At 36.2% G+C, this 12,632-nt stretch overlaps 1 protein-coding gene across 2 annotated transcripts in view; it reads left to right on the top strand.

Moving 5' to 3' along the window:
• LOC117924618 overlaps positions 1-12,632 on the top strand; it is a 66,568-nt gene that overhangs the window by 32,708 nt on the left and 21,228 nt on the right. The window contains exons 1-4 of one of the 2 annotated variants that reach the window (XM_034843297.1): positions 3,694-3,706; positions 3,825-3,829; positions 5,576-6,891; positions 9,554-9,674. In XM_034843297.1, coding sequence (XP_034699188.1) covers positions 5,642-6,891; positions 9,554-9,674 — 1,371 coding nt within the window. In that variant the 5' untranslated portion in view covers positions 3,694-3,706; positions 3,825-3,829; positions 5,576-5,641. Of the gene's footprint in view, positions 1-3,693; positions 3,707-3,824; positions 3,830-5,575; positions 6,892-9,553; positions 9,675-12,632 lie in introns of those variants that run through there. The other variant, XM_034843296.1, reaches the window with a different exon arrangement.

The raw sequence follows: 12,632 nt of genomic DNA, 5'->3' as shown, positions 1-12,632 counted from the left end.
TGACTCACCACACTAACAACATATGCAATATCAAGTCTTGTGTGATAAGTAGATCAATTGACCCACTAATCTTTGATACTTTCCTTGATCCACACTAGCATCGCTATTATTATCACCAAGTTTATGATTGGGCTCAATGGGCGTGTTTGTTGGTTTACAAGCTAACTTCCAATTTCCTTTAGTAAATCTAACACATGCTTCTATTGGGATACAAAAATTCCTTGTTGTGATTGTGCCACCTCAATACCCAAGAAGGACTTCAATTGGCTTAGTTCTTTAATCTCAAACTCTTTCATCAAACACTTCCTCAAATTGTCTCTTTCCTTCTTATCATTCCCAGTCACAATTATATCGTCCATGAAAACTAACAAGGCTGCAACTCCTCCTGAAGTTGAGTGCTTGATAAATAAAGTGTGATCACCTTGACTTTGCTTGTATCCATTGGTAATCATCACCTTTGCAAATTTTCCAAACCAAGCTCGGGGAGATTGTTTCAAATCATACAAAGCCTTCTTAAGCTTACACACATTTCTACCTTCTAGATTTTTGCCAAATCTAGGAGGAACTTCCATATAGATTTCTTCTTTAAGATCCCCATGTAAGAAAACATTTTTGACATCAAATTGTTGTAAATTCCATTCAAAGTTGGCAGCCAAGGATAACAACACCCGAACTGTATTCATCTTAGCTACTAGTGCAAAGGTCTCTAAATAATCTACTCCATAAGTTTCGGTATATCCCTTGGCAACAAGTCTTGCTTTATACCTCTCAATTGATCCATCTGCCTTGTATTTTACAGTAAAAACCCACTGACAACCCATCAGATTCTTTCATTTTGGCAACTCCACTATTTTGCATGTTCTATTTTTTTCTAGTGCTTCCATCTCAACACTCATGGGTTGTCTCTACTTTTCATTATTTAATGCCTTGGATAGGGTTTTAGGAATAGTAACAGTGTTTAGTTGGGTAAGGAAGGCTTAGTAAGAAGGTGATAGTTTATAATAGGATATAAACTGAGCTAATGGGTATAAAGGGTGTTTAGCACACTCTCGTGTACTTTTCCTGAAAGCAATGGGCAGATCAAGATCATTATTATCAATGGTAGCACAAAAATAATCAACCGAAGATTTTGGTAAAGCACTGACCTCACTTCCAAAGATTGGTTTCAACTCTTGGATTTGCATAGGTTCAACAATAGATTCTTTTCTCCTTGAGTATACATGTAGTGGTCTAATAGGATTGTGAGTTACACTTTCCTTAGTCAATGAAATGGGATTAGAAGAGGATGGTTCAATAGTAGGCAAAACAAGAGGGTGATTAGGACTGATTGTGGGTTTGGATGAGGGAGATTGTGAAATGGAAGACAAGTCAAGTAAGAATGAATAATCCTTGTCCTTATCTTCCAGGAATGATGTCTCCCCATGAAGATAAGAATAGGTAAAATAAGAGTGCATTTAGTAGTGATTCTAGGAAGTGTTTCTAATCTTTCTAATACTTGAAAAATAAAAATTTCCAAGTATTAGACATGGTAGAAACACTTCCTAGAATTATTGCCAAATGCACTCTAAGTCTCTCTTTCAACAAAGGCCACATTGGCAGAAACAAAAAATTTCTGAAAAAGGGGATGGTAACATTTATAATCCTTTTGTGTTGAAGAATATCCTATAAAAATGCACTTAAGTGCACATGGATCTAACTTTCCCTTGTTATGATCATGAATGTGGACAAACAAGACACAACCAAAGATTCTAGGAGTGAGATTATTTGAGGTATTGAAGTTGGGGAAAAACTAAGAGAACACTTGCATAGGATTCTTGAACCCCAAAACCTGAGAAGGTAACCTATTGATAAGGTGGGCAGTTGTAAGCACTGCCTCCCCACAATAGTGTTTAGGAACATTTTTTTTGGAATAAGAAGGCACGGGTAACATAAAAAAGATGACCATTTTTTCTTTTGACAACCCCGTTTTATTGAGCGACTTATGTTGATTTAATTGATATCCTTGATTGTAAATAATTAAGCCAGGTTCATGTCTAATTTCTTCATTTTCTCTAGATGTAGTGGGTATATTGAGTGTGTATTGCTTTATGCCCCTCTTGGCATTATTTGCTCACTTGTAGAAAGAAAATAGACAAGGTTCTAAAGCATCTTTCAAGCCTTACAGCTCCATTCTAGTATGAGCTGTTTCTGGGTTGGCATTATGGTTTTTTGGGAAAGAAGTGTGGAGTTTAGCCTCTTTTTGCTTGTTGTGTTACTTGTGAGGAGTGAAACTGGCAGAATTTTAAGGATTCAGAGAGCTCAGTCATGAGTGAAAGATTTTTGTCATTAAGTTTTATTTGCTGAGTCTGGGAAATGGTTGGGGATGGTAATGCCGCTATTCTAGACTTCATTGATGATTTGGCTAAAGCCTATAGCTGTATTTGGCTTTGGTTTTGTTTGTTCTTTCCTTGGCTATTGGTGCTCTATGTATATTTTTTTTGTGTACTTTGGTTGCACTCCTTTTTTTTTTTTTTTTTTTTATGATAGGAAACGATAAAGGGATATATTGATAGAAAAAAGGAGTACAAGAGAAGGATGAGGAATCCTCGCACCAAAGAAAACTAAACTACAAGAATACAAAAACAAGAAAATACACAATAAAATCAAACAAACTCTCTAGATTAGACCAACCCTTTGGAATTGCACACCGCTAACTAGTCAAGTTGTAACACATTAAGGGGAGTCCCCTTAAAAACCTTGGAACAGAAAGCCCAAAGAGAAGCAAGGAAATGAATAGAATCACAAAGATACTCTAAATTCCTTGCTTTATCTTAAAAAATCCTCGCATTTCTTTCTCGCCACACAACCTAAATTAAAGCGATGCTCACAGCTTGCCACAAAACTATCCCTCTCTTAGATGAACCAAAACCATTATAATTGATGGATAACATGTCGAAGATGCTCCTCGGGGGAACCCAATCCATCTTGGCTAATTGAAATAATCTGTGCCACAACCCCATCGTCAAAGAGCAATGTAGGAAAAGGAACTCATCCGAGGAAGCAGAGAAAAACCCTAGAGATTTTGCACCATGATCAAATTGGAAGTAAACGACTGAAGCAAATTTATATGGATAGAATAGTTTATCACTTGTTTTTTCTGAAATTTATTAAATTTATCCATAGCATCCTTGAGGTTGTTTTGTTTCATACATATCCCATTAGTGAGTTCTCAAATATTAGCCATATCCTTCCTAAGTTGGTATGAATAGAGTTGTGTTGTTTTCAGGGATTTCACAGGGCTGATATGAGCATGGTCATTTAACATTTGAGTGTTGCCAGCCACATTTTGGGTTACTTGGTTATGGAGGAATGCTAGGATCTTCAAGGACAACAATATATATTTAGCTAAGTTTCACAATACGATTCTAACCTTTTTTTTTTCTTTTTAATTTTATTTTTGACTTCTCTTTAGGTCTCATTGACTGGAGTTTGCCGGCATTTCTTTTAGTATGATCTCATTGGTTGGGCAGCCTGCTTGCTGTAATTGGGAGTGATGGATTCTGTATTTGACAGTGTCTGTCTTTAGCTAAGATGTACTCAGGTTTGGTCTAATGCGCTGTTAGGGTGTATTTTGGGTTAGGTTTAGTTGCACTTCCCTTTTTTCTCAAAGGATATCTCTTCCTTATTGGCATTTTTTATCCTCCCTTCAATAATATTTCCCAATTTTGTATAACATGAAGGGGAAGAAGAAAAGAAAAAAGAGCAGTGCTGCTTTAGCAATCATCTCGTGATTAGTGAAACACCAGTTACACCTTTATGAATATATTTTTGCAAGGTTGGGGTAGCTTTCATTTAGCTTGGGCTCTATCTCATAACAACAATCTTATTTTTGTAAAAGCAAGTCACTTAATGTGTCCAAGCATATAGGAATTGAGTTTAGTAAACAAAATATGAGTACATGCACATTTAAGTCAGGCCCAAATCTCAAAATCCATGTCTGATGAGCTTTTGAGACATGTCTCTGGACAATTGAAATTGATGGGAGAAAAGAAATTTCTTGAAAGGTTGGTAGTGCATACAAAATTAATTGGAAACCCCTTTCACAAAAGCCTTCTTTTCTGGAAACTGATTCCTTTTCCTACTGTTTCTAGAACAAAATCCCAAATATGCCTTGATTTAGAATAGAAGACCAAATGAGTACATTGAGGGAAATAATTTTGATTCAGGCATTGATTGCTAATGCCAAAAATTTATTATGTCTTGACAATAATTGGAAGGTTGTGTGTTATATTGAACGTTAGCAAAGCTAGGACTAGGAGAAATATATTTGGTTTCCTTTTGGGAGATTTTTGTTTCCTTGATTTGTAGTAACTAGTAAGCATTGTTCTAACCATTTTGACTTTGCAATGGATTTGCCTTTTTGGATTAGTAAACAAATGTGGATCAGACTTTGTATAGAGGATCGTGTACTTGTCTGGAAGGTTTCTCATCCATCTTTGTACTTGCTACTAAAATGCAATGAAATGGTTGTTTCTAAAACCCCCCATCCCCTACCAAAAAGAGAGAAAAAAATTGAAAAAATCTGAAGGTTAGATACTTATTGGAAACATCATGGGATGGTCTTCACTTAATAGTACTGATCTGCAATGCTGAGGTAAAATGATGTATGTTCTGCACTCCTGGTGAGAAATAATTGCACCTCATGGAATAGACTTGAAACCTGAAGAAAGACACCCTTCAGTTGCTCTGTGGGGGATGCTAGTTAGAACCTTGTTGAACTGGCTGACGCTCTACTGTGATCCTTACATCACTAAATATATTGATTTCAGTTCTTTGCTTAGACTAGTTCATATTGTACATGAACATCATATTAGTTTAGGCTTCTCAATTTGATTGGTCTAACCTTATAAAGCTTCTTGGATGGAAAATTTAGGTTAGGCTCATTTTGAAGACTGGTTGAATTGGGCAACCAAAGGGGGGGAGATATCTGTGAGGATGAAAGAACAAACTTCCAACAGTTTTCTTAAAATAATCAATCTTCATTTTTTTTTAAAGATTTTTAGGTAACTAGACATCATAAGAATCACATACTGTGACATTTAATGAAGAAAAATTCCTCTTCTTTTCCTTTCCTAGGCAATCAAAAGCTTTATCTTTTCCTGTTTCTCATGCTTCACATTCTTTCTGTGGGTGTCATATCTCCCCTCCTTTTTGGTTAAATTTTAGTGTGTTATTTATTTATTTATTTGTTCAGAAACGAAGATAAATTTTATTAGTAAAAGAAAGAGAGAAGGATGAGGGGTCCTTCTCACAAACATACAAATTTTAGTTTGTTATTATCTATACTGACTAGACAAATGGAGATGGGTTTTGAGGTGAAGTTGTAGTTTCCATTACTCAACTGCTTGTGTGACCAAATGATCATATCCACTAGTTAGTGTCAGAGAAACTTAAAAGTAATTTCTGGGAAACAAAGTAAATTATTATTTTGGGCTAATTCTTAAACATGAGAACATTATTGGTTCAGATTCACTGTCACCTTATTCATCACTGAATCCTTGTTTACTTGGCAGCTCTTTGTTTTGTTGTTTTGGATGCAGATATTTGGTCAGAATGATTAATTACACAAGTTGAAGCTTGTTGGGAATCAGATTTATAAAATATGTGGCACAAGAAACAACAGAATGTTGGTTTACCAGGTCAGGTGAGGCATCCTGAAAGGATTGAGGGCGTTCATCTGGAGAACAAAATTCTCCTAGCTCAATCAGGAAGTTCTGATACAAATTTTCTGTCTGAGTCATCAAGGAAAAGGAAATCAGAAGCTTTGGATCAACAAGGCATTGTTTCTGAATCAGTTCTCAAGTATAACTTTTTTGGAGAGTCAAATTTGCAGCACAAGGCTGGTTCACTTTTTGGGATGAATGTACAAAGTAATGCTTCTGTGTTGTTTTCTCCCCAGTCCACAGAACCAATCAGGCATCAATCTGAGAAACGTCACTTTCATGGCCAGAATGATCTTGCAGTAACTCGGCAGGTTAAAAATGTGAATGATCATAAACCTGGTATTGAGAAAATAAGCAGTTATTCTGTAAGTGTACCACCTCAGTCTTCCTGTCAAAAAGTTCCTTCAACCTTGATTGAGATGTTGAATGGGGAGATCCTGAAGGTACCAAATTGGCAATCCCAAGCACGTTCATTTCTGAATTCATGCAACACAACCACAGAAAAGGCAGCAGTTAATCCTGGTCTTCAAGATTTAACAGGTTTTTTTGGGCACAGGGATCATGTCATCACAAACTATTCTCCGATGGAATCGTACAATTCACCATCTGAAAGTTTGAGGCCCTCAGTACTAATGCAGCAGAGTCTTGTTAAACCTGATGGGTTTTCTGTTGATGGGAAGTCATCCTCTTACAAATCCAGTAGGTTAATATCTAGTGATTTGGAGCAAAGACAGCATAGTTCAAACACACAGGGGCCTAGTGATCTTATAAATGTTGGATCAGCCTTTATTGGGGCTTCTACATGCACGAGATTTGAACAAAATGAAAATTGTAGATTATTGCAAAATGAAGTTCAACCATGCAGTGCTGCCAAAGGTAATGATGTTGGGAGAGAAGGTCAAGATCATGGAGATGGAATGATCAAAATTATGAAGAAAACAGAAGGATCTGATATTGAGAACCCAAAGAATTTGTTGACAGAGAGAACTTCAGCCAAAAATGATAGTTTGGGTAATGCAGTTATTAGACCATGTCAGAGAAATGACCATTGTTATGGTTCTATTAGATTAGATGAAAAAAGTAAACCTCTTGCTGGAAAAGTAGCTCAAACAGTTGCTGAGAAGCTCTGGGATGGATCCCTTCAACTAAACTCCGCTGTAACTGTGACTACAGTTGCCTTCTTCAAAAGGTTCTTCCTTTACTTTGGAAAATTCAATTTCTATATTGATATTTTGGTTCATTGGCCGGATCCTTTTGATATATAGAACCCTTGCTGATCTGCAAGCTGTTATTTGTAATTTAGCATCTCTGTTTCTCTTTATTTTATACTTTTTTGCTAGGCATAAGGGAAGTTGAGGTTCTGATTCTCTTTATTTATTTTTTATCAGAAACAGACATGTATAAAATAAGAATAAAAAACATGAAAAGGATGAGAAATCCTTTTCATGAAATACAGACCTGATAAAAAAGAGCTAAGTAAACCTCCTCTATACAAGGGGATATACGTAATGTACAAAAGCCTATACATGATTCTCTTTATTGATTTATTTGTTTAGTTTCGGTTTTGATTCTCTTTATTCATTTATTTGTTTAGTTTCTTATAAAAAACCAAATGATCCCTCAGAATAGCCGCAGAATGGAAACGATCTCTGCTCAACAATAAGCGTAAAAAAACAGAGAAGGAAAATGAAAGAAGAACAAGGACAAAGAAAGAAATAATTCCCAGTACAATGGAACAAAGAACTGTAAAAGAATTTAAACTATGTGCTTCAGAATTTCCATTAGTGATCATTGAAATGTAATAAGAATCCTTACAACAAATCTCCTACAGTATCTATGATCTGTCCAATCTAGATTTCTATAGGTGCAGATTATTCTTGATTCTCTTAACTCTTAGCTAAAGTCAACAACTGAAATACTATATTATGCGATTTAGTCTCTTTGGTGTCCCAAATAGTAGAAAACTAGTAGGTAGTTCATCTTTTTAGGATAGTAGGGCTGTTCATCTTTTTAGGACTTGGCTCTACCTGCATGTCTAGAAGGTTGATAGAACCATGATCTTTGCATCTCTCACCAATGCCAATTTGACTAGGGTTTCGCAAGAAGGCAGCAGTCACCCAACCATATTAAAATTTGAAATTCCATTGCAAGCATGATGTGGAGGTTTCCATTGAGGTTTCACCAAATGCATATGGTAATTCTCTAGATTCATCTGTGACCAAAGCCTAGAAAGATGTATTAGTTTCCACTTTTTCTAAGTGATTTCCTCCTGTGAAAGTTCCTCATATTCCTTTCCTTCCATGTGGATATAGTTACTGCCTGCATAGCAAAATTCTATGTAGTTTCCTCTCTTTGACCTCAGCATCTTACTGGGCAAAAAGTTTAGATCCAGATAAAGAAATTCAATGGAGAAAGGGAGCTGATATACTCTGATAACAATGCAGAAGGATGGAAAAGGTGGTCTAGCAGCTTAGCATCAGATTTGCAGAGGATTTATTGACAAATTGCTAAATCCTAGAAAGGTTTCTTCCACTTTGAACCATACTGCTAGGATCTTCCTCACTAAGAGCAATTGACCAAGCAGGAGGTTGGGCTTTAAGGGCCATTTTATTTGGAGATATGCCTCTATAAAACTAAATAAAGGCTTAATCCCAACTACTTAGGACTGGATACAAGAATCCTGTTTTGTCACTTAGATTTAGTCAGGATTGTATCATTTGTTAATTCCTTGACAATCATGCTGATAATTGAAAGCAGACCAGGAAGGGGAATGGAAGAATCTGTTTGCTCATTGCTTAGTTTACGTCTGAACTTAGAATTCCTCACACAGCAGCTTCTTGGCCTGTATTCACAATCACACATCAGATGCTGGTCTGGTATGAGAAGGGGAAACTAATATCCAAAATGGAGGCATATCAGAAAGGAGTGCGAGAAATGACGGATATGAAGAAATAGAAGGGTGTTTTCCACCACAAGTCAATCAAAATTTGATACGATCCACTTCATAGTAATGTGGATTGCATAAGTATTGAACAACTTAAATAACCATGAGATAAATTAGGACTAACATTGATGTGTTCCTTCTAGCTGAAAAAGTAAGTTTAATTATTTGATTGATTGTCATACTTGCTAGGAAAGTCAGGGTGTCAACAAATTTGAGGCTCTATTAGAAATCTTCACAAGTGAGCTTTATTCCTGGGAAACAAGTTTCTGATACTGAGACCCAACTCCTACTGCTCACTTGTGTGAAACCAATCCAACTAATGATCCTTCTTGGTATCCCCAGACTTGTCTCATGAAAGTATCATTGAAATTTTGGTTGACAAACGCAAATAAAAGTTTAAACATGGAAATACAGTATGAGGCAATCAGTACTTGGTGGGAGATGGTGCAAAAACTGGCCTGTGGGAGGATACTTGGCTAGGTGAGAGTCCTCTCAAGTTTCAATTTCCAAATTTGTTCCAAGTCATAAGAACAAGGAACCTACCTATTCTCTCTATTGTCGATCAGTAAGAGGAAGGTTTTGAAAATTTCAATGCCTTGATTTAAAATAAAATTTTAAATTCTGACTAGTAATTAGGTTTTGTATTTAGGCCTACCACTTGTTTAATTAATTATCATGATTTGATTATTCTGGTGAACATAAATTTGGTGGTCCAGTTAGAATTTGTGTTCAATTATCACTTTAGAGCAGCAGATAGCATCATTTCACGCTATTCTTCATGTCAAACATCATCAGACCTTTTTTTGGGACATATGCTTTAATTTAACAAATTATTCATCTTGTGTGTTGGGATGTCAAAATAATAAATTTATTTGTTAACCTTGCCTGTGATGATTTCTTTGTATAGCGGTGAGAAGATTCCTGATGTCAACTGGTCTGAATTTGTAGAAGTTAAAGGAAAAGTAAAACTGGAGGCTTTCGAAAAATATATTAAAGATCTTCCTCGCTCACGCAACCGAGGATTGATGGTAAGCTATTGCTATTTTTATATAAGCAGTATAACTTAGGATAAATCTGTTTGCATCCACTTTCAGCTTCTCATACAAGAGATCCATGGGTCTTCTTTTTCTCTTTTCCATGCATTCACAATGTGTAGTGCAGGAAGATAGTTCCATCTTATAAATTACTGAAACTGTTTGACTAACCTTTATGAAAACTTGTCTTATGCAACTGAAGATTGGTGATGAAAAGATATTGTTAGGCAATTTGAAATGACTTTACGTGTTTGCCTAGTTGAAGAAAGAAATAACTTACTGCATCTTATGTAGTTGAAGAAAGAAGATTGGTAGATCATTGATTTTGTTCTCTCTTCTTTATTTATTAATTTTTATTGAGATCATGATTTAAAATTTCATAGCTGTGCAGGAAAGTTCAAAAAATGAGGAAAGACACTAAGACATGTTTGGAAACCTAAAAAATACATTTGTGGTGATGAATGTAGTGCCTTTCTAACTAATACACTCGTGATTGTCAAAAACTCAGGATACTATAAAATACATACAGTAAATACAATCTATTTTTTTACTGATCGGAAACCAGGGAAAATTATATCCATTGAATAGGTAGGGGAAAAAGTACAAAGAAGGAGATCTATCCTTTTAAAAAACAAAATAAAAGGCATGTACATTGTGGAAGGATTTGTTGTCCTTCTTAGTTGTAACAGATTAATGGAAACAAAATGTTTGTTTCTGAAGGAGAAAAAGAGTCCAACCAAAAGAACTACTCAAACCTCTAGAAAAGTCAATAATCCTACAAATCTCAAACTACAATTGCTAAAGTCCCCCTTAATCCTTGAGCACATTCATGAGATAACTACAGCTGAATCTCCATTTGGAGGTTACCAATACTTAATGAGGCACCTCCATCAACCTGCCCAAAGAGCAAGACTACCTTAGTGGTTGAACTGCAACCAGCAGGTTTGTAAAAGGCTATAGCCAACCACTTCTTCAACCCTGTTTGCCCTAGGTTTTGTAATGAATAACCATTAAAATCAAGTTTAAGCCACTAAAAGGGTCAGGTCTACCTCTTGAGTTCCCCCTCCCAGTAACACACCCTCCTTTCTGGTCCAGAAAATCATATTATGGGAGTATCTCTGAACTCTATGGACATATACTGATATACCCACAAAGAGAGAGAGAGAATGAATAGAATCCCATGAAGCATCTGGGGTTCTCCATCTATGTTCAAGGATCCTGGCATTTCTGTCTGTGTAGATCACCCAAAGAATGAGAATATTAAAAAAAAAAAAAATGAAGAACGAAGAAAGATCACCCAAAGATTGGCTAGCATAATCCCCTGTCACATGGTTTGCCTTTTAAGATTTCTCCTAAAATCATGGATACAACAAGGTACTAGACATTATTTGTTTAAAACGATATATATCGTCTACATGTGTGGCATCTTGACTCTGTTTAAGATACTGGCATGATACACAATCCATACCACACATGCACATATGCCTCGGTTAATGAAAAGGTTAATCCTAAATTTTCTTAAAATATGATTGTTCTATCACATAAAATGTACTTTAGGGTTAAAAATAAAGCATTTGAAGATTATATTAGGATCAAACTGAACTCTGTTGTGTTTCAAGAGATTTAGGACTTGTCTCTCTTCTCATAAATTAAAGTATTCCTCTGTGGGAATCACTAAATCCAATTGTGTTCTTTTTTCTACTTGTTCTACATCCAAAAAAAGAGTGGTTTGATATATTTTTACAAGGTATGAAGATTCTTCATGTTACCATCCCATAATCCATATAATTATATCGTTGCACGTTCTCCATGATATCTTATTAGTATAATGGTTGGAAATTATTAATTGGATGTTGGAACTTCAGGTGTATTAGTAGGTAATGGTAAACTGCTTGACCTTCTCTCTCTCTCTCTCTCTCTGTATATATTTTGTCAAAACTTTCACTTGGTTAGAGACCAATGATAAGGCCAATGCTAATGGTATGCTGTAGTTTAGGGTGCCCTGTAAACCCTCTTTGTTTTACCACATGAAGAGTGGGGATTCAGCTAAACATCCCTTCTTCCACTGCTCCATTGTGTTGAAGTTGAGGTTGTTCTCTTTCATTAGAGTTGTTTAGTTGACCCTAGGAATATCATGGTTATGCTGGTTACTTCATTCAAGGGGTTTGAAAGGAGCCATAAAAGGAGATTCTTGTGGCATGTGGCATTGTTAACCACTCTGGGTGATGTGGCTTCAATGGAATTGATAGAATCTTTGAAGATAGGAGGATTCCCATCAATTTTACCTATGGGATGGTATGTATTTTACTTTTCTTCAGGTGGTTGTCACTGAGGGAGTTTGTAAATGTCCCATTAACATTACTCTATTTGGTTGGAGTCAATTTATTTCTCACTAGAAGGGAATGTTGTTAACAGGTCTGGGTGAATTCCTTTGCTTGTAAGTGCCTTAAGTCCACTTTTATGGGCCCTTGTTAGATGACATGCGAATGGGCATTTGAGGTCTTTCTAGAGAGCATAGGAGTGAGCTTGCCAGAACTTTTTTCTAACCATGCTAATGCCATAGTTTTAAAAGGCGTGCCGCAAGGTGGCGCGATCCGAAGCTCCAGTGCCTCGCCTTACTCAAGGCGCAGCCCGTTGAAGAAGGTGCTACCTAGGCATGAAAGGCGCTCACTTTCAGCCAGGTGTGAAGCTCCAGAAAGGCTCGCTTCTCTATTTCTTCTTCTTCTTCAATCAAAACAAAAGAAAACACCCAAATGTGAGAAGAAGAAGAAGAAGCATTTTTTTTTTTTAACAACAAAGGCCCCAAAATTAAGGCTCAATAGAGAGTAGAGATTGAGAAGAGGATAGAAAGAAGAACCAAGGAAGAAGAGGAGAAAAAGAAGAGAGGTGCGTACTTGGTGGTTGGCATTGGCGCAACTTTGATCCATCACTAAGTCTCTTTTGGGCATTTAA

This window comes from Vitis riparia, chromosome 11 (assembly GCF_004353265.1).
Source record: "Vitis riparia cultivar Riparia Gloire de Montpellier isolate 1030 chromosome 11, EGFV_Vit.rip_1.0, whole genome shotgun sequence".
NCBI lineage: Eukaryota > Viridiplantae > Streptophyta > Magnoliopsida > Vitales > Vitaceae > Vitis > Vitis riparia.
Note: the sequence above shows the minus strand (reverse complement) of the source record. Positions and strands in the feature narration are given on the sequence as shown.